Below are 19,348 nucleotides of genomic sequence, written 5' to 3' on the forward strand. Positions count from 1 at the left end.
AAGAAAGGGGGCTCGCCAACAACAGCATTCTTTCACAAGACTTACTGACGGACTAAGGAGGGATGAGGTTTATACCAGTTCTAATCCAAATGCCTATCCTACAAGTGGCCTGTATCAATAGGCTTCAGTGTTAGCATGGGCTAATCTCCCTCACATGAATGCAGCAAAGCCTATGGCTGAGATCACAGATTAGCGTCTAAGGCTAGCTGTTGACGGCATCCAATGCTAATGATCGCCTTGTGCTTGATAAATGTTGAGCTGCCATTGTCCATGTCACAGTTAGGTGATGGAAGGGCACATATATTACACAATGAGCTAGTATGTAAATGGTAACAATAAAGACCACAGTCCATGATATGATTATTGATTATCATTGGATTTAAGTACCCACCAATAGCCTCTATAATCTGACTTGGGTCAACAATGTCACCATCCTCGTCATGGACTAATCAGTCAATTAAAGTTTTGGCAACTCTCTGATATAAAAACAACCAAACTATTATTACTGTGCAATCATGTAAACTGTAGCATGCAAAAGGAGAGGAGCTGAACTGTACTTACGACAACAGCCATTTTTTCAGGTCTTTAGAGCAGCTTTGTACTCACTGGGAAATAAAAGGGATTATTCAGAAGGAGAGCATTTGGATTCCAGGAAAATATAAAAAGAAACAAGACACTTATTGTGCACAAGATTAGCACTGTGAGCTGTGACTGTGCCCCTAGTGACTGTGAGCTTTGCTTGTCTTATTCTCCTACTATCTTTAGATTTTATCAATTTCAGAATGATTTCCCCTTAATAAAGTACACAGCTAGTATAGATCTCAGTTGTATAGATCTCTAATCTACATATTTTAACAGTGGTTACATTCATACACAGGCATCTCATGTGAACTCTGCATGCAACAGGTTATATCACAAAAACACCTGTCAAACATAATGTCAATGAGACAAAAGCACATTTTCAAGGGCACAGTCAAGCATGGGTAACCAGTTAAATAAGGCACTGCAAACCTATACAGTCCATCTTTAAATACCTACAGCAATTGGAAAGCTTTGCAGCTCTTAATGCCCTGATCCCAGATGCACTAGTAGATCCCACTAGACTGTGGACTACCAAGCCTTCTAACAATCCAAGTTGTAGGCTAGAGAACAAGGAAGCTGAAGCATTCCACTTGTCCACATTAACATTAACCATTACTAGCAAGCTACATAGCTTTCTAAAGTAGTAGTGATCTGGCACTCCAGGTTACATTGATATGCTCCCATCTTAAATCATCAATATCAATCAACAACAACATTCCTATTTGAAGGTCTATCAACCACAAAGTCTTGCTTATGTATCTGATTTAACCCCAACATACCCAGAAATTCCTATGGAAAGCCATGCAGAGAAATGGCCTGCAAGATAAGGGAGCAAGAAGCGCAATTGCAAACAATTGTTACTCTTTATCTGAGTAAAAAAGGATCCTCATTTGTCCCCATTCAAATATTACAATCCATCAACACTGCCAAAACCCAGCTCGACATGTGAAGACCTTGCCAAACCTTCCTGCTGGGCCTGGAATGCATCATCCCCCAGGGTGTCAGGGAGCATGGTCGCAGCAGTTACCCCAAATCAGTAACCCCCTGAGCAGGGGAGGAGGTTGAGCCTTACCTGGTGGTTGGGCTGGGTTGGGCGTGCTGCAGAGAGTCACAGATGTCTGTGTGGAGCAGGACGACCGGGCCCTATGCTTTGTAGTGTCGGGATTAGTGGCGTCACACTGGATTACGCCCAATGCCTCAGATATTTTTGATAATTAGCATAAAAGTGGATGGAGAGAGAAGGAAGGAGGGAAGGCAGGAACAGGGTAATTATGCTAAGCCAATGGCTGAGATGCTGGAAGGGATGGGGTGGGCTCAGAGGAACGTAGGGGTGGAAGCGGTGTTGTAATGGAAGGTATTACACTTTTAGGTCAGAGGTAGTTTCAGGGGAGGTGAAAGGAGAAGGGGTGGGAGAGAGGGGGGGAGTTGATTGCATTCTAGTGCTTCTTGGAACAAATAAAAAGTTGCTATTGTTACTCTCTTCATAGCCTGCAATGTGAACAGTTTTGTCCAAAACACAAGACATGTAAAAACATGCATGTGAAGTGGGAGATTTGTCTCTGCTTGATGATAGGTTTGGATCCCACGGTTCACACCAATGGAGCCGCCAGGCCAAGAGGTCATCAAAAGGTCATCAATAGAACTGGAACATGCAGAGCTAAAAAAAAAACATATTTTATTCTTAGTTCTCATTCATCATCTTAATAACAGTAAAACATGAACATTCCCTTGTTATCAACCTCAGTTTCAGAGTTGACAATACTGTGTCTGACATCAAAAGGAATCTTGTAAATAGAGCTATAAGTGTTGTTTATAGGTGTTTTTCATTCTGTGATTGCATTTCCATTCCTCCCCATCCAATAATACCCCCCCATCATTCCATCAGGATTTAGAATAAAATCTATTCATATTAGTAAACATGAAGCCCAAATTAGCCATGAGTCCCATTATCCAACATAGGTCAGATTGGCTTTCAAATTGTTGTGTGTGACTGGGAAGAATGGAGCACCAAAGCTTATTTGGTAGAGACTTGTTACTTAATGTGATCAGTGCACGCTATGTTCCAAATAGGACACATGGACCCAGTTTCCCTGACCAATCACAACAGAATAAGGGTGAGAACGAGTGAAAGGGTGAGATTATTTAGTTTAAGTCATTGAGTAGTATTGAGTAATCTAGTGGGCTGAGAGACAATAATAATAATGGAAACTAAAGAACAAGGAAAAGGGTGAATGAGAAAGTAAAATCTTTGGAGTAAAAAAATTATATGTGACAAGAAACTGCCATAAAGTAAACAGGCAAGTTTTGGGTGGGTACAGAGGTAGCCATGTGTGCTACTACAGTATAATATGAAGGGAGGGATATTGGAAGTGAGCGCTATTCTCTTCTCGAGCTCAAACGTCACCGGTGCACGTTTCTCACTGATGCAATGGTGAGTGGAGCAGTAGTAATCTCTTAAATCAGACCTGATCCGCTCAATGAGGGGGTCTGATGGACTAAATCGGACGGATTGACCACACAATGCTAGGCTCTGTGCTATAATAGTCAACCCTGAGCCCTAGGGCCAAGCAAAAGCTTTAATAGTGTGTGTATGAGTCATGAGCAGAGAACCACCATAGACTTCTGCTTCTGCTAGAGACACACTCAATCTTCATGAACTCTGAAGACCTGTTTGGTATTATACAAATGACGTTGACCATAGACAGACAACCAACCCCCCAATAAAACATGACACTCTCACAGAGACGATGCAAAAACAATTAAGAAGCCCACAAACACACTATCCATGAATATACACCAAATACCGACAGCCACACAATGACAATGCACAGGAGTCCTCTCTTGCATAAATAGGAAAAATATAGTGGATGGCTGGGATGTACTGAGGTCAATCTAGACTGAAGATTGACCACTGTCATCATATTACATATTGCTGGCAGGACTGATTTTTGGCCCTGCTAGTGCTCATGCTGATCCAAAAATGGCATAAACTGGTGGATTGCATAGTGTTCGGTGACACCATATTGGCAGTGTTTCCCCTCAATCAAGGCAACCCCTGACCCAATGAGAGGGGTGAATGCAGTGGTGAGAAATGCCACCAAGTGGTTGGCAATCCAGGAGATCAGTGTGCTCATGTTTTGCACCACTGTGAATGTCAATGTAGAAACAGGGACTCCAAAAAGCAGACAAACATTGAAACATTTCTCAATACACATTTTGGTGCACATTTGAAAGCCAAAAGTTGGACATGACTGAACAGCAGTGAGCACAGTGTATGGAGATGGATTACTGCAGATATTATTGCAAATAAATACAACTCACAAATGTGTACCATGATCCGTAAACAAAAAGACAAAGCACAAATATAATTTACACAAACACCTCTTGATTTGTAAACCATTTATTTTAATAAATGTCAAATAATTTGTAAATATGGCTGAAGATGCATGAATAAATGCTTTTACATTTGCTAACAAATGTCACAATGTGTGAATAAAAATGAAAACAGTGACAATCAGTTCAATCAAGTTCTAAATCAAAGCATTGCTTTGTGTAGCTATCATTTTTCAATACAACACTTCAGTGTTAGAACTGTCAAATCCGCATTTGCAGATCACAAAACTGTGGATTTGTTTTCATTTATTTACAGAAAAAGACATTATCACAGCTTTGTTTAAATCTTTATTTCAATGCATTGATTTTTTAGCAGGGCACATCAGGGTCTTTACAGGAGAGCAGCATAACATTTCCGAATGGCAGTATGGTTCATTATAAGGTGACTAAACGGGCAGTTACAGAAAAGTCAGGAATTCTGTCACATGAACAAACATTTTCAGACATTAAAACTGTATGTTATTATGCAATTTCAAAACCAACTTGACCTTCTATGAAGGGGAGGTAACACTGTTGGAGCATCATCTTCATGAAACTTTTGCAGCAGCAGTGAGCTAGTCACGTGTGTTCAAGTCTTGAGTTCAACACTAAGAGCACCACGCATTACCAAAATTCAATTCCAACAGTTATTCACAAAATCAACACAATCATGTCTGTAATGGCATTATTATTAATATCACAACTTCTCAATACAACTCCATGCAAATATCTGCCAAAACACAGCAATCTCCCTGGGACCGGACGTCAGAGGCCCCTCAACAGGAGGGGGCAATGGCAGTCCAAATTTAGCAACACAAATCCATGAGTCAATGGAGTTTAGAGTACTTTCAACTTTTTGTACGTTGTCGCGTAATTTTCTCCTTTTTACAGTTTTGGTAGTGTTCTGTGTGTCTGTATTATCCTCTTTCTCTTGAGATTAGCAATCTTATTCTTCCTTTGACAATAATATGCTGTTTGAAACTTCCAAAACACATGTTTAAAATCCAGATAATATGTTGGTATGTTTTTTAAGTTTTAAAAGAATGTTTAGGTGAAATATCATCTTACCTCGAGTTGTCCTCGTAGGCCAGTAGTGAAAGGTTCTCTGATTCTCTTATCTACCAATGCTACTACTAATTCAGATACTGCTTATACTATACTGCTCATATACTGCACTACTTATACTATACTGCACTACTATACTGCTCATATACTGCACTACCTGTATATACTGTTCACACTGCACTTTCTGCTTTTTTGCACTTCTGGTTAGACGCTAACTGCATTTCGTTGTCTCTGTACTTGTACTCTGCACAATGACAATAAAGTTGAATCTAATCTAAACTAATCTACTTTGCTACCGCAGCACAGGCTAACAGTTAGCAGCGCTGTCTCCAATAGACAGGATTCCAACGGTAACTAGTTTAGCATTGCTGAAATGACATGCCAAAATCTCCTCATAGAAACTACCAACAATGTTTAGTTGTGAGTTATGCTTAAAATTATTATTTCATGTGCATTCTATTCAAAATAAATAAATCCTATCTGTTGGAGACAGCAGTGCTAACCTGTGCTGCGGTAGCAAAGTAGATAACGGAGAACCTTTCACTACTGGCCTAAGAGGACAACTCAGGGTAAGATGATATCTCACCTAAACATTCAAATAGGCTCAACTATCCCTTTAAATCACTAATACATTTGCTTAACCAAGTGAATTCAAGATACAACTTTTCATTAACGAGTTAACCACCAGGTAGTCAGAAGAGTTATCCATTATTTCATTCAACTACCCATCCATCAGGACTTCAATATATTAACGCGTCACCCCTGTCCCTTATCTAGTTCTGCATCATCCCTCACCCAGCTTCGTCCCTCCTACTGGCTATCATCAGTCAGCTCCTCTGGCCAATACTGGTCCTGCATGTAGTGGTTTGAGGTAGCAGGGTCAGGGAGGGCACCTATGTCTCGGTCTCTCATTTTCTCTTGCAAGTCCAGTTCCCACTCCCTCTCCACTAGCTTGTACAGGTCCAAGGCAGCGAGGGCATCCTCCACTGAGCTGTGACCCCTCCTTCCAACCTGTCAGGAACCAGACAAAAATGGGCCAAAGAGATGCACGTTAGTAAAACACAAGATGTATGTGCTAGCACAGTTCTTATGGATGTAAACAACCCAGGCAGTAGCCTGAAAGCTCACTCCTCCCTTAAGCTCATTGTAGTTTTCAAAACCATGTAATTACCTACCTCACTAATCCTCAAGCTACTGATACTTAGCTTTGATCTACAGAACGCATTTGGACTCTTTTCACATTTGTAAGGTGATCTAGACGATTTTTAGGTAAAAAACAAGTGAAGTGTCCATTTAAATGAAATTAGACACATTGGTACAAAAGCCACCCAACACAAGTTATTCAAATTGAACTAAATAAAAAAATAAAAAAATAACAACCATCTTTTAGGTGGTCACCACACATTCCATTGGTTCCACTGAGCCAGGGAGATAATGAAGTCCAGTATGTAGGTCTGCTTGCTAGTTGTGGGTGTTAGAAGGCAGCCTCACCTGTATCTTTCTGTTGAGGAGCTTATTGGACAGGATCTTGAGTGAGACACAGCGCTTGGTAGGGAAGCCAGCCAGTTGCCTCAGTAGGCGCGTGTAGCTGGTGTCCCTGATCATATGACCTGGGTGGACGGAGTCCAAGGCCTGGAAGTCATTGCACAGAGCGTGGCCAATCACCACCTTCCCTTCTAGTATTTGTAGAATCTGGTAAAGGACAAGACAGGTTAGTATGTGTTTAGCAAGTATGCATAGGACAAGCCAAGGGTCAATCATCAATAACACGAATCATGACACATGCAGAGTATTGTGATGATTAAGACAGGTGGACTCTTCCATCACCTCTGTCCTGGCCTCAGGGAAGGGCACAGCGTTCTGCAAGTGGTGTCTCTGAATGCCACTCCAGCGGGTTCTGTAGTCTGTCACAGGCTGGCAGGGACGGATGTATTTATCATACAAGACGTTGCCATGGTAATCCAGAAGGCTGCAGCGAGCCAGTTCGCTACAGCGGCCGCCTGGCCCTGTGCCCACCATCTCACAGTCCATGGCCACAACTAAGGCTGGGCACATGCTGCTACGGCTGGGCGAGCTGCGCCCGCTGGCCGGAGGGCTGGCCTCGGATGAGAACCCACTGTCCACCTCCCAACACTCACTCAGAGTGGCCACAACCAGGGTCTTGGTTGCAGAGATCTGGTGGCTAGTTTCGTTGGTCTCCCTGGGACCAGACGTCAGAGGCCCCTCAACAGGAGGGGGCAATGGCAGTCCAAATTTAGCAACACAAGTCCATGAGTCAATGGAGTTTAGAGTACTTTCAACTTTTAGTTCGTTGTCGCGTAATTTTCTCCTTTTTACAGTTTTGGTAGTGTTCTGTGTGTCTGTATTATCCTCTATCCTCTTTCTCTTGAGATTAGCAATCTTATTCTTCCTTTGACGCTTCTTCCTTGCTTTGGCATTCTCCACAGCACGTTGTAGCATGGTTTTCCGTACTAAATATCTGTAACTGTTTAGAAGTCTCGAAGAAGAATTGTGAGGGATTTTGCTCCCTTTTGATGTCCCTGCTTTAGACATTGTTCCATCCATATGGCATTGGCATCACATCTTGAAAACAAAATAAATGAATCAGTTGGAAATTAATACATTTAGCTTATAGTTTCTGTTTTTAGTGAACAACTTGAGCTTGACTTTGCAGTAAAACTTATGGGAATCCTCAAAACCATTTTGGGGCCATGTGGATACGTTATATGATCATAAGACATATTGCCTGACCGGTAGACCATTCGGTGCAGGCAATATCATACAAAATCTTATCTTAGATTGACATCATGAACATCCTTTGATTAGGGTTAACAACAACATTGTATCAGTCTTCAAAATGTAGCAAATGCGTTAGCTACCTAACCTTGCTAGCTTCTCCTAGATAGCTAGACAGCTAGCCTATGCTAAAAAAAACCTCGTTCCCAGTGCTTATATCCGAAATTAACAAAATCACTCTCAATGACTCATTAAAGATGAAGAAACCCAATAACCATGTATATGCTTCACTAAAACATACAATAGCTGATCAATACAAATCACCAACACGTACCTCTGTCGACACGTGTACCCATGCAGTAAAACATGTCCAGACGACGACCATGGACTGATAAGTTTGACTGCCTTTCTAGCGATTGGCTCATGCAGCCAAAACGGATGTAATCGTACTTAACTGATTGGATAATAAAGAAAGTAGCATCCCTTTTAACCAATCAGACTAAAAGACAAAACAGCACTTAGGCGTGTAGCTGCCCTCTGATATTCTTTGGTACAGTCAGTGTCAAATGTTGAACCTGTTATGGTAGCGAGAGGAAAGGTGCTGAAGCTACCAAGTAAACAAACGCACTCATCGCGTTTTTCGAGTTATGGTGGTGGATCGAAGAATTGTTTTGTTGTAATATATATATATATAAATAAATTAAAAATACGCAACTGCCTCCGGTATGACAAAATGTTGGATTCAAATCAGTCGACAAAGGTAGGGAATTGGAGACCTGGCAGTTGTAACCAGTTAGAGAACATTAGCATGTATGCTATGTAGGTAAAAACGTTTTTTTGTTTTTTTTTAATTCAAATTCAACATTAACTGCAAAGCACATTACATGATACTACCTGGGCTCGATTACTTAAATGTTGTTAATTTAATAGGCCACTATTAAATTAACTATTGTTTGTGCACATGCAGTAAAATGACAGATGACAGACGACATTAGATCCAGTGGAGGGAGGCACGATCTTAGGCAATGTGCATGTTGGAGATACAGATAATGCGCATAATGTCGTATCATTTTAGCTAATTGAAAGACTAAATGCTTCTCTAGGCATTGTGAAGATCTGCACAGTATGTGTGTGTATATGTGTGTGTGTATATATATATATATCTTTCTCAAACGTGCACAATGAGACATTTCTGCAAGCTAAAAATGACCCAGTTGCAAAGGCTGAGATTTGCAAGAGGAGAATCAACCATCATGCTTTACATTAGTAAAAGACTGGTCTCACTAATTTAGACTCAACCAGATTAAAACAAATACATAATTGAATTCACACTGCTCATTTGCAAAATGTTCGCATCCAAAACGTCTTCAGCTAACTCCATGTTACCATTCCATGCAATGTGTGCACATCTGTTTCTAAACAATAGCAAGGGCGGATGAATCGCATGCAAGTAAAACGTTTCAAGGGGTGTGGACTTGCTTACAACTTCTGACAGCACTTTTTATGTCCTGCGACCCCATCTGGGATCCGAGATTAGTAAAAGACTAGTGTTTGTAGGGGTGGAAACTGAGCTCCAATAGTTAGGAAATGAGTTCTACACAGTCATTACTCAAAACAAACATAATACAACTAGTCATGAATCAATAATTACGGTCGTTGGTTTTGTGGGCCTTTTATTTCACGATCCTTCCAAATGTACAAAAAAACAAAGTGGTACAAAATAAAAAAAGAAATTCACCATAAACCACCCCTCATCCAGAAAAAAAACAAAGCAATAGATGAATTGGTCTCAAACCAAAGTGCATCAGCCTGAGGTACAGACCAGGGGAAATAATCTCAATTTCATAGCGGTCCCTCTTCCATACATTTAAAATCATCCAGGCCCTGGCCACCACCTCTTCCACCTTACAGTGTTCCCAGATCAGCAGGACCCAAGGGAGGGCTGTCATCGTCGTGACTGGGGTCAGAGCATTCTGTAGTTCACTAAAGATTGGAATATAATTTAGTTCTTTGTCAGGATTTTCCCTCCTCAGGACGTTGGCTGAAGTTGACCTTTAGAGCTCTATCTTCTTCTTCTTCTTCTTGGAGGGCTCATCTTCCTCGGCCACCAGGGGGTTGGTGGCCTCCTTCTTCAGGTAGGCCAGGAAGTCGCTGACCTCACGACCTCCCTAAAACAAACATCAACAAGCCAGGTTAGCTGCTGAACCACTCTGGAGCAATGTGAACCAGACTTCATAAATCTAACTAGTTTATCATATACACTCAAGACCAACCTCGTATTTCTTTGGGCTCTGCTTCTGTCCAGCTGGAGAGAAAAAGATGGTGGGGAATCTGAAAGAAAGAGAGAGAAAGTGGGGGCTTTAGGGTCATTGAGAGTACTTTGTGGCCATTCAAAACCTAGATCTACAAACAAACATATACCACATAAACAAGACTTGATCCAGGACAGGTCCTACATGTCAAAAGTTTCACAATTGATATGTATATCTATTACATAATGCTCTAGCAAGAGGAGAGTGCAACAAGTAATCATCCACAGACTGGGCAAGACTGTGGGACGGAGGACATATAGGATATACTTTACAAAAACATTTTAAAATTGCTTTCAAATAACAGTCATTGGGCTACTTCATTAGGATCAAATAAACACTACAACATGGGCCTCAGACAACAAGCCCAAACTTGGATAGCGAGAGACGGGATGGAACCGGAGGGTAAGTGCCTGATAGCCAGGTATTTTGGAAACAAAACTTTACTGTAGCCTAGGCTATTCTTGCATGACTTTGGAGGTTTGTTCCTTCCCAGTATCTGGGAATCAGTAGTCAAAGGAATCAGATTCAATGATTTTGTAACATTGTGGGAAGTGGCGCGTCACTGGGATTTGCTCGCTCCTACTATTGCGTCTATCCCAAACTAACCCTCAAATCCTTGGACTGCTTTCAAATACTGTTAAATAAATCAAAGTTTAAATTGAATCAATATTTATCAAATAAGTAATACAACTCCATGCAGTGCACCCCATATCCATGACCCACTCTCAGATTATCCTGTTTACCTCAACCCCTAAACTAACCCTTAAAGCAAGGTTGAAGTAAATTCATGAATCCACACAAATTAAAGAAGCACTAGGCTACAATGTAGTCTACAAACATGAGCTCAACTTATACCGATGGGAATTTTCATTTGGTCATGACCGCACGTAGGTTGGATTTTGACTTGTGAGGCAACTCTGGGGGATGGTGGGGGATAGAGACCTGTTCTTTGCCTGCACAATGATATTTTTAATGCTCCTAATTATAGAGCTCACAGGCTACTTCGGTTCACAACATTGATTGCCTTCAAATAATACTGTCCTGGGACTTCTTTCAAATAACAGGCCATTGTAAGAGCTACAAACATGGTAAGCACACGCATCTAGTGCCTAGGAAAGACAGGGTGGACGGGGCAGGAGGAAGAGAGAGCAGGCTTAGGAAACACTTTCGTAAGCTTACTTAGATTACATCTGGCAAGGTTGTTCATAACCACCGCCACTGTCTGCTTTCCCACTTTGTGACAGTGCCATTGTAAAAATTGCCCAACTTAAGCAATAACACACGAGAGGGTGTTCTATATTGTGGATATTGGACGGCTGTCAACTATCACAGCCTTTCCGATATCCTAGCTATAACACACCCTTGAGTGAGTTATTGCTTTTATACAATGGGTTTACACCAACAGCAACAATTCTGACAAGCATTGGTGCTAGTGGGGTGTTTTAGATAGATAGATTATCTATATAACATATCGATAGATGCATAAATAGATGAAGAGTTTGCATTCACAGTTTGAAAAATGTGTTGCTGAGGCAATTGAAAAGGGACGCATGTTTAATCCAATAAAATCTAACAACTACATGTCTTTGAACTCTATTTCCAGATTATTTAGAAACAGGCTCTCATATGTTCACTAAAATCTGTTGTGATTCATCACTCACCCCTTGACATCATATTGGGATGGCACATCATTTGCTGTGGCATCCATCTTGGCAATGACTATGTTGGGGTCACCCGCGACCTGTTGGACAGAGAAGGGAAAGGGTTACCGTCTCCTGTCAATGTAAATGGATGACACACACCATGCAAATCCCACTGTTCCCAGGCAGAAGCCCTCACCTTCTGTCCAAGCTCTATGTATTTGGGCTCCAGGCTCTTGCAGTGGCCGCACCAGGGGGCATAGAACTCAATCAGCACATCCTTGCTGTCGTCATTCACAATGGCGTCAAAGTTCTCAGCCACCACCGTCTGTACAGATGCATGGGAATACAGTGGAAAAGTGACCTTGGTTAGAAAACTTACAAAACAACCATAAATAAACCCCATGTCTCTTTGAGTGAGACTGAAAATGCAAACAGTATTCCACAAAGCGCTGACTCACCTTGACTGGGCCGTCGTTGTTCTCAGGAATGGGCTCGGACTTCAGGTAGCGCTTCAACTTCCCGTCAAAATAGTCCTGCAGGAAACGTTCCAGGGCTTTTCCGTCACGGCTGTGGAAAACCACAACATTTGACTGAATCAGTGGGGCAAAGGGATGTTTGGAAAAACAAAAGATTGCACCATGTTGTTTGTGTATTCTGTATGCTATGTCACATGCTGGTAATAAAACATTACAGGTGAATAAAGCTGATGCTGTATTTCTCTTCCTGGTCACTGATCTCAGTGTACTTTGGTTGCAGGGAGTTTAAATGTCACAGTTTTGGGTCCAAACAGCCCCCCCCCCCAGCAGTACTGGTGTCGTCCACTCACAACAAGCAGTCCATTCCAAATTAGTGAAATGGCACATGGCAATAATTAAGTTGTCCAACAACCAATACATTCAAACATTGTTCTGAATACCATGTGCTATTTTGAGAGGCCTAGTGACTCACGTGAACTCCTCCTGCATGACATATTTGTCTCCCGTGGCGGTGCGGATGCCAACCACAGGCAGTTCTCCGGAGCTGGCGTCAATGCCCATCTCAGAGATGTCGTGGCTGAAGCTGTTCTTACTGGCCACAGCGAAACCCAACTTCTGGCCCTGGTCCAGGAAGCCCTTAGCCACCTTCATTACTCTACAGAGAAAGAGACAAAGGCACATTTTAAAAGTGTCCTTCTGTACTATTTAAGTGCACAACACATCATGCACAACACTGAATATAGCACCCCTTCTATGGAAATATTGCACCTTATTGATTATGTAAGAATGTACAAAGTTATGCAAGATCGCACATAACACCCATGCAATAACTTTTAGATTCACCAAGATAGGGAACAAATTGAGCCTTAGGGGCTGACAAAGTACTGCTGGAGCAGTAGTGGAGCAGTCACACAGGAAAGGCAGTCCCCTCTAAGGAATGAGTGGAATCAGGGACCATACCTGTTCCTCCAATAGTTGGAGCCCTTGGGGTTCTTCTCATAGTCAACATCATAATAGGCCACCAGCAGGTCTTTGCCCTTCATCTGGTCCTTGTTGTCATCAGTCATGTGGGGGCACATCCCAAAGCTGATTGAATGAGAAAAATAAGATCCAGTGTGGCGATTAAAACCGGTTTGTCACCATCCAGTGAGATGTTAATCTTTTAATAGGCAAGTTGGCCTTTAAAAAAAAAAAAAAAGAAGAAGAAAGAGCATCACAGATTACACTTCACTAAATGTGTAGCCATGTTTAGGTAGAAACTCACATGTTATCCTGTATGAACTTCTTGATTTTGGCATTGGTGAACTTCTCCTCGCTGAACTGGACAGTGCTCTCTTCAAACTTGTTATTGAGGCGTGGTGGGCGGAACAGAATGATTCCCCTGCAATACACAGAGCACAAGTCAGATTTCTGGTGTCCTAACATATCAAGTACTAAAGAGGATACTCACACAAGGAGTTAAGGGGGAGAAGAAGGCAATGACAAGAACACTCACTCTCCCTTGATGGCATGTTTTTGGAGAAGCTCCTCAGAGTTGGTGTGTGCAAAGCGGTAGGACTCCCTCAGAGCACTGGCTGACTTCCGGAACTCTGCTTCGGCTGGGCTTCCACCATCGGCAAAGAAACCTGAGAAGGACAGATAAACAGAAACGGCTCGACAGTCAAAGACAACATACAATTAATATTTTGGTGACGGATCACATTGCTGGCAATAGTAGACGTAAAGAAGTAAAGTCTTCTGAGTGGACGAGAAGAAAAGTCAACTTACCCACAACACTTGCATCATGGCCTCCAACATATTTCTCAAACTCGACTTCGGTCTTGATCTCCACAGAAGCTGGGCCGGCCTGCTTCTTTAGATGGCTGACAATCCCATCTAACAGAGTGTAAGAGAAGGAGAGAGTCCATTGAAAAATGGGGAGAGAATGGAGACCCATTCCATAGCATATAACATGCGAACAATATAGGCAGTAATTATGTTTGTGTGGATGAGCCTCTAGGTAAATTCTGAATAATTACTGTGGTCTACATACCTGCAGTTCTAGGTCCATCATAGCCTCCAGAGTCCTCTCCATCTCTGAAAATCTTCAGTGTTGGGTATCCACTGACTCCGTATTTGCTGCACACACTGTTGTGGACTGTGCAGTCAACCTAAAGCATATGACAGGTGACCATACTTATTGATTGATTTCACACAATGTTTAATGTGTTGTAAACCAAAAGTAAAATGGCATTATACAAACAAAAGTGAATTGAGTGATCAAAGTACCTTGGCCAGTGCGACGATGCCTTTCAGACGTGTGGCAGCCACATCATACTCGGGAGCTAGTCTTTTACAATGGCCACACCTAAGGGGGAAGAAATCAGAGACAGGATATGAATACCTCTGAAAACACAAAGCATGACTTCTACTCTGCCAGAAAACTATTCAGGTTTAGGGAAATCTAGAAGAGGCTGTGCCGTGAGTGTGGAATTTGATGCCACCATGCATGAATCAAATGGACAAGACTGTGCAGTTGAATCTCAGTTAAATGTATAATTCCCTTGGATTCTTTGGACAATTCCCGTAATTAAAAATAATCTGTACATGTGTTAATGTTATACAATATTTGATATCTCATTTTGAAGACATCATGAAGTTTGACAGCATTGTTAAACCCACTGATCTTCCATGTAACAACTATGGGGACCAATCAGAGGCAGCCACCCAAACTTAAGTGGCGAATCAGAGAGTTACAACAGTGACAGGCCAAGCCCCCAACTTCCTTAGTAACCTCATTCTAAAGGTAGTTTCCATTGAACTAAACTGGGTTACAAGCCAACTTTACACTCAAACACTGAATAAAAATGATCATAAACCATTCTCAAACTGACTAAAACTGAGACCTTGATTTTGTATCAAGGATACATTGATTTATGACAGGTCACTTCTCCTTCTAGCTAAGAAACTAGCTAACGTTACAAGCTTCTGACATCAAATATCCTGCGACGTGCAGAAGACTAAGAGTAGAAATGGCTCACCAGATTGCACATTTGCAGCGCCTAACGAGCTAGATAACACAGCGTGTGTTGCAAGCTAGCTAACTAACCATTAACATAGACTACACAGTAGCTAGCCTAGCTAGATGCTTGGCACCAGGTCAGCGAACAAGTAGGAAAGAAACAATTGAGCTAGCTACTAGCTACCACAGAGTGATGTAAGGCTTGCATGGATGAACGTCTCAATCCAGCTAGCCAGCTAAAGACGAAGTAACAGTAGCCAAACTAGCTAGTTAGCTTTAACAATAGTTGGGGGGCTGGGGCATTGGAGGATTAACAGACACGGCTACATTTGAGACAATATGTAACATTGCAGCGATTTAGCTTTAGTTCAGTAGTTGTTGCACATATTTGTAGAACTTACCACGGCGCGAAGAATTCCACGAGGATCATCGAGTGATCTCCAATTGTACTGTCAAAATCGTCATCCGTCAAGTCTAGCACATCACTCGCCTGGGCAGCCGCAGCGAGAAAAGCGAAGAAAAACAATTTCAACATTGTAAACCGCGAAATGTTTTCGATGCAGCAAACAAAATGGCAATTTCAACTCTTATAGCCTGTTATGGGACAGGCTCTTTCAATCAGAAAGCTACAGGGCTGACTTCACAAAATAGGCCCAGTGTTGGGGGCACTGTTCGATAAAGAAAGAGAAAGGGTTAGCGGTGGTTGTAAGGATGTGCAAACCGGGACTTCTCAAAGTAACTAAAGTGTGGCATCTCACGATTGGATTTTGAACAGCGTCATGCTGTCTCAATCAGCCAATAGCAGTCAGGCATACATGATTTCCTGGTTTTCACTGCTTTCACAGCTTCATCATTGCTTCATGTTGCAGTATAGTAATGACACAGTAACACTGAATGCTATTGCCCACTAATCCTAACCCATTTACACAATTTGTGTAAAACAATTACTTTCTTATTTAAAAGTATGGATAAAGAAGAAGAGGACGATAATGATAAAGATATGGTTACTAATATAAATCAACTATTTATTTCTCATGTCAATCAGTATCTAGTATGCTAATTATTTGTGAGTGTCCAAAACCTATACATACAAAAATATTTATTGATTATTATTTTAGATAGGCTGTCAGCAGACAAATATTTCCTGAATGACACAATAATGCGCATTAGACACACAATTACATTCAATTATTGTGATGTCATAAGCACTGAAGACCAATTTACCAATTTAACAAAGTTGTATTCTGTTGTCAGGAACTGTTCAGCTGGGTCAATTGGTTTAGTTTAGGAGAACCAGAACTGGGCTAAAGTCACATAAAATGGGGACACAGGTAAATTGTGACATGATTGTTTCATATGGAACATATTAAACTGTATGTCCTTGTCTGCAATTTAGAGTCTAATCAATCAGTTTGATAGTTTTGTCTTGTTCTCATCCACAGGAGCCCCAAAACTCCTACAACAGCCACAATGAGAGAGGCAAGGTGACCCATGAGAAGTTCCTTCCTAGAGCAGAGGTTGTCAGGTCCAAACTCATCCAGAGCTTCTACCTGCTGGACCAGTTGCAGGAGGAGCAGCGAGGAAGTCCCAAATACTGCACCAAAGATGTGCTTGGTATGTATAGTTATGAAGTTTCTTCCTTGGTTAGAATGGGTTGTTTCAGGTGTTTGAGAGCAAATATGTTGGCTATGCATTTATATGTAGAGTATAGGTATTCTGTTAACTCAAATCAAATCAAATCAAATTGTATTTGTCACTTATCGCATACAGTTGTAGTAGACAAGTGAAATGTATTGGGATCTTGCTCCACACTCGACGAAGCAGCAACAACAATTCAATAATAAGTAATAAAAGTGCTAGTGCAATAATGTAATTGCAATAATAAGTGTGATAATATGGGGGGGGGGGGGGGGGTTGGGGAGTTGGGGAGTTGAGCAGTCTTATGGCCTGGGGGTAGAAAATGTTCCAGAGCCTATTGGTCCTGGACTGGATGCTCCGGTACGTTTTTGGGGTGGTTGGGGTGGCTGGGGTCCCTGATGATCTTCCCAGCCTTCCTCTTGCACCTCTCAGAGTAGAGGTCCTGAATGGCTGGTAGCTTGTGGCCCGTGATGTACTGGGCTGTTTTCACCACCCTCTGAAGAGCCTTACGGTCACATATCTTGAGCAGCTTGAGTGCATATCATCACAAAAGTATATGGGATGTAGTATCAATACACCATACAAGTTGTGTGTGTGTGTGTGTGTGTGTGTGTGTGTGTGTGTGTGTGTGGGTGGGTGTGTGTGTGTGTGTGTGTGTGTGTGTGTGTGTGTGTGTTAATAGACCAGAAGAACTACATCAGTCTGAAGGGGAAGGAGACACACCAGCTAGTACGCTTTGAGATTTCGCCCCAGAGAGGTGGTACCATCACCATGGATCATCGTCGCCAGGGACGACTGAAGAACCGCCACTCAAACTACCCACCCGTGAACATGTTCGTCCACTGGATTTTAGAGAGTATCCTCTTGAGAGTAAAACTTGGGTTTAGTTGTACCAGTAAATCACAGATTTGATCGCAAATTAAGTCACAGATTTGTCATTAAATAGTATAACCCCATAAAAACACAAATAGACATTTTTTGACTCGATTTACTGTTGAGACTTAGGTTGGATGTTTTCTTTCTGCAAAATATATATACAGTACCAGTCAAAACTTTGGACACACCTTCTCATTCAATGGTTTTTCTTTATTTTTTAAAATTATTTTCTACATTGTAGATGAATATTGAAGACATCAAACCTATGAAGGAACACATATGGAATTATGTAGTAAACAACAAAGCTTTGATGACAGCTTTGCACACTCTTGGCAAGTTTGTGTCCAAACTTTTGACTGGTACTGTATATTTGTTTGTGATTTATAGGAATAGAACAGTACAGGTTAACAAGTTTACTCTAAGGAAGGAGCCTCACACATCTTCTATACAAATACGATATGTTACCTTGACAGAATGTTTTCAGGTAAATTGTTTACAAATATAATTGTATTCCTCATCATTCTGAACACTATTGTACTGGAGATCCAAGCAGGTAATCTAAAAATAATCTTTTTTTATTTATTTTTAAATGCTTGTTACCTTCGTATTTCCATGGCAAGGTCAAAACATGAATAAAACATGACTAGAATATATTTTTTCACAACATTTTCACAATTGTGCATGCTTACAGCATTTCATCCTCTCATCTCTTATTGTTTTCATAACACTGCCTTTCTGCAACCTCATGTTGTTGGCTAAAGAAAAGAAAAATCTGACAACCAGGCTAATCTTTCTGATCCAGAGGTATTTGACAATATGGACCCTAATCTGGAGATCCTGAAACTTGTTCTGGACATGCTGGACTGGAGCATACTGGCCATCTTCTTTCTGGAGATCCTGCTGAAATGGGTGGACAACTTCTGGCAGTTCTGGAAAAGCACGTGGAACATCTTTGATTTTGTGGTGACCATAATGGTAAAAGTCAAACAAACAAGACATTTATGACATGTGATAGTGTTTTTGAGTAGATTTGGAGAATTCATGAGCATTCAGAGGCGCCAGGATTAAGGTACATGAATAGTGGGTGATACATCATATTCACTTTACTGAGAATAGTTTGTATAAGTAGATATCAGTCTGGTAGGTAGGTAGGTATAGGTAGGTATCAGTCTGGTAGGTAGGTAGGTATAGGTAGGTATCAGTCTGGTAGGTAGGTAGGTATAGGTAGGTATCAGTCTGAGATCACACAATACTTAGGTGACTTCTCTCCTCCCAGTCAGTTTTGCCAGAGATCATAAAGGCCTTGAGAGGGGTAAATTCTGCCGACCTGGAGTTTGTGGAGCTCCTGAGGAAGTTCCGCATCCTCCGCTCCCTGAAAATTGTCTCCAAGTTCAGGTCAATCCGTCTCATCGTGCTGGCCGTCTCCAAAGCATTCAAGGTGTGTGAACAAATCAACCAACAATATTTTAAAAGCTATTGTGTCAGTCCCAGCAGCAGCAGTTTCTTTGCACTCCCTTCAGTGGGTGACGTCATTGACATGTGACTACCATTGAACGTAAAAGAATATCTGGTCAGGAAAAACTCCTGGCCCTAGTTATGATGCCCCTTCACAGAGGTATGACAGAGCCTACTGTATGTGTGTCTTTA

At 41.6% G+C, this 19,348-nt stretch overlaps 3 protein-coding genes across 3 annotated transcripts in view; 1 reads left to right on the forward strand and 2 right to left on the reverse strand.

Moving 5' to 3' along the window:
- Positions 1-4,020: 4,020 nt before the first annotated feature.
- Positions 4,021-8,141, reverse strand: isg20 (interferon stimulated exonuclease gene). Its single transcript, XM_083666191.1, has 4 exons — positions 8,090-8,141; positions 6,847-7,602; positions 6,511-6,711; positions 4,021-6,030 (listed from the first exon to the last, which is right to left on the reverse strand). The coding sequence occupies exons 2-4, from the start codon at positions 7,582-7,584 to the stop codon at positions 5,830-5,832; spliced, it is 1,140 nt and encodes a 379-aa protein (XP_083522317.1). The 5' UTR covers positions 7,585-7,602; positions 8,090-8,141; the 3' UTR covers positions 4,021-5,829.
- A 1,270-nt stretch (positions 8,142-9,411) lies between these two features.
- Positions 9,412-15,879, reverse strand: pdia3 (protein disulfide isomerase family A, member 3). The gene is made up of 13 exons (XM_083666777.1): positions 15,589-15,879; positions 14,455-14,533; positions 14,219-14,336; positions 13,954-14,061; positions 13,682-13,811; positions 13,451-13,567; positions 13,147-13,272; positions 12,659-12,841; positions 12,169-12,277; positions 11,907-12,035; positions 11,729-11,808; positions 10,029-10,086; positions 9,412-9,923 (listed from the first exon to the last, which is right to left on the reverse strand). Exons 1-13 carry the CDS (start codon positions 15,720-15,722, stop codon positions 9,810-9,812), a joined length of 1,485 nt encoding a protein of 494 aa, XP_083522903.1. The 5' UTR covers positions 15,723-15,879; the 3' UTR covers positions 9,412-9,809.
- A 627-nt stretch (positions 15,880-16,506) lies between these two features.
- LOC310802242 (cation channel sperm-associated protein 2-like) overlaps positions 16,507-19,348 on the forward strand; it is a gene marked incomplete at both ends in the record, with an annotated part of 5,483 nt that continues 2,641 nt past the window's right edge. The window contains 6 exons of the mRNA XM_083666534.1: positions 16,507-16,518; positions 16,630-16,801; positions 17,508-17,681; positions 18,186-18,254; positions 18,504-18,676; positions 18,978-19,139. Of these exons, the coding sequence (XP_083522660.1) occupies positions 16,507-16,518; positions 16,630-16,801; positions 17,508-17,681; positions 18,186-18,254; positions 18,504-18,676; positions 18,978-19,139 (762 nt within the window). The remainder of the gene's footprint in view (positions 16,519-16,629; positions 16,802-17,507; positions 17,682-18,185; positions 18,255-18,503; positions 18,677-18,977; positions 19,140-19,348) is intronic.

This window comes from Argentina silus (genome assembly GCF_951799395.1).
Source record: "Argentina silus genome assembly, chromosome: 3".
NCBI lineage: Eukaryota > Metazoa > Chordata > Actinopteri > Argentiniformes > Argentinidae > Argentina > Argentina silus.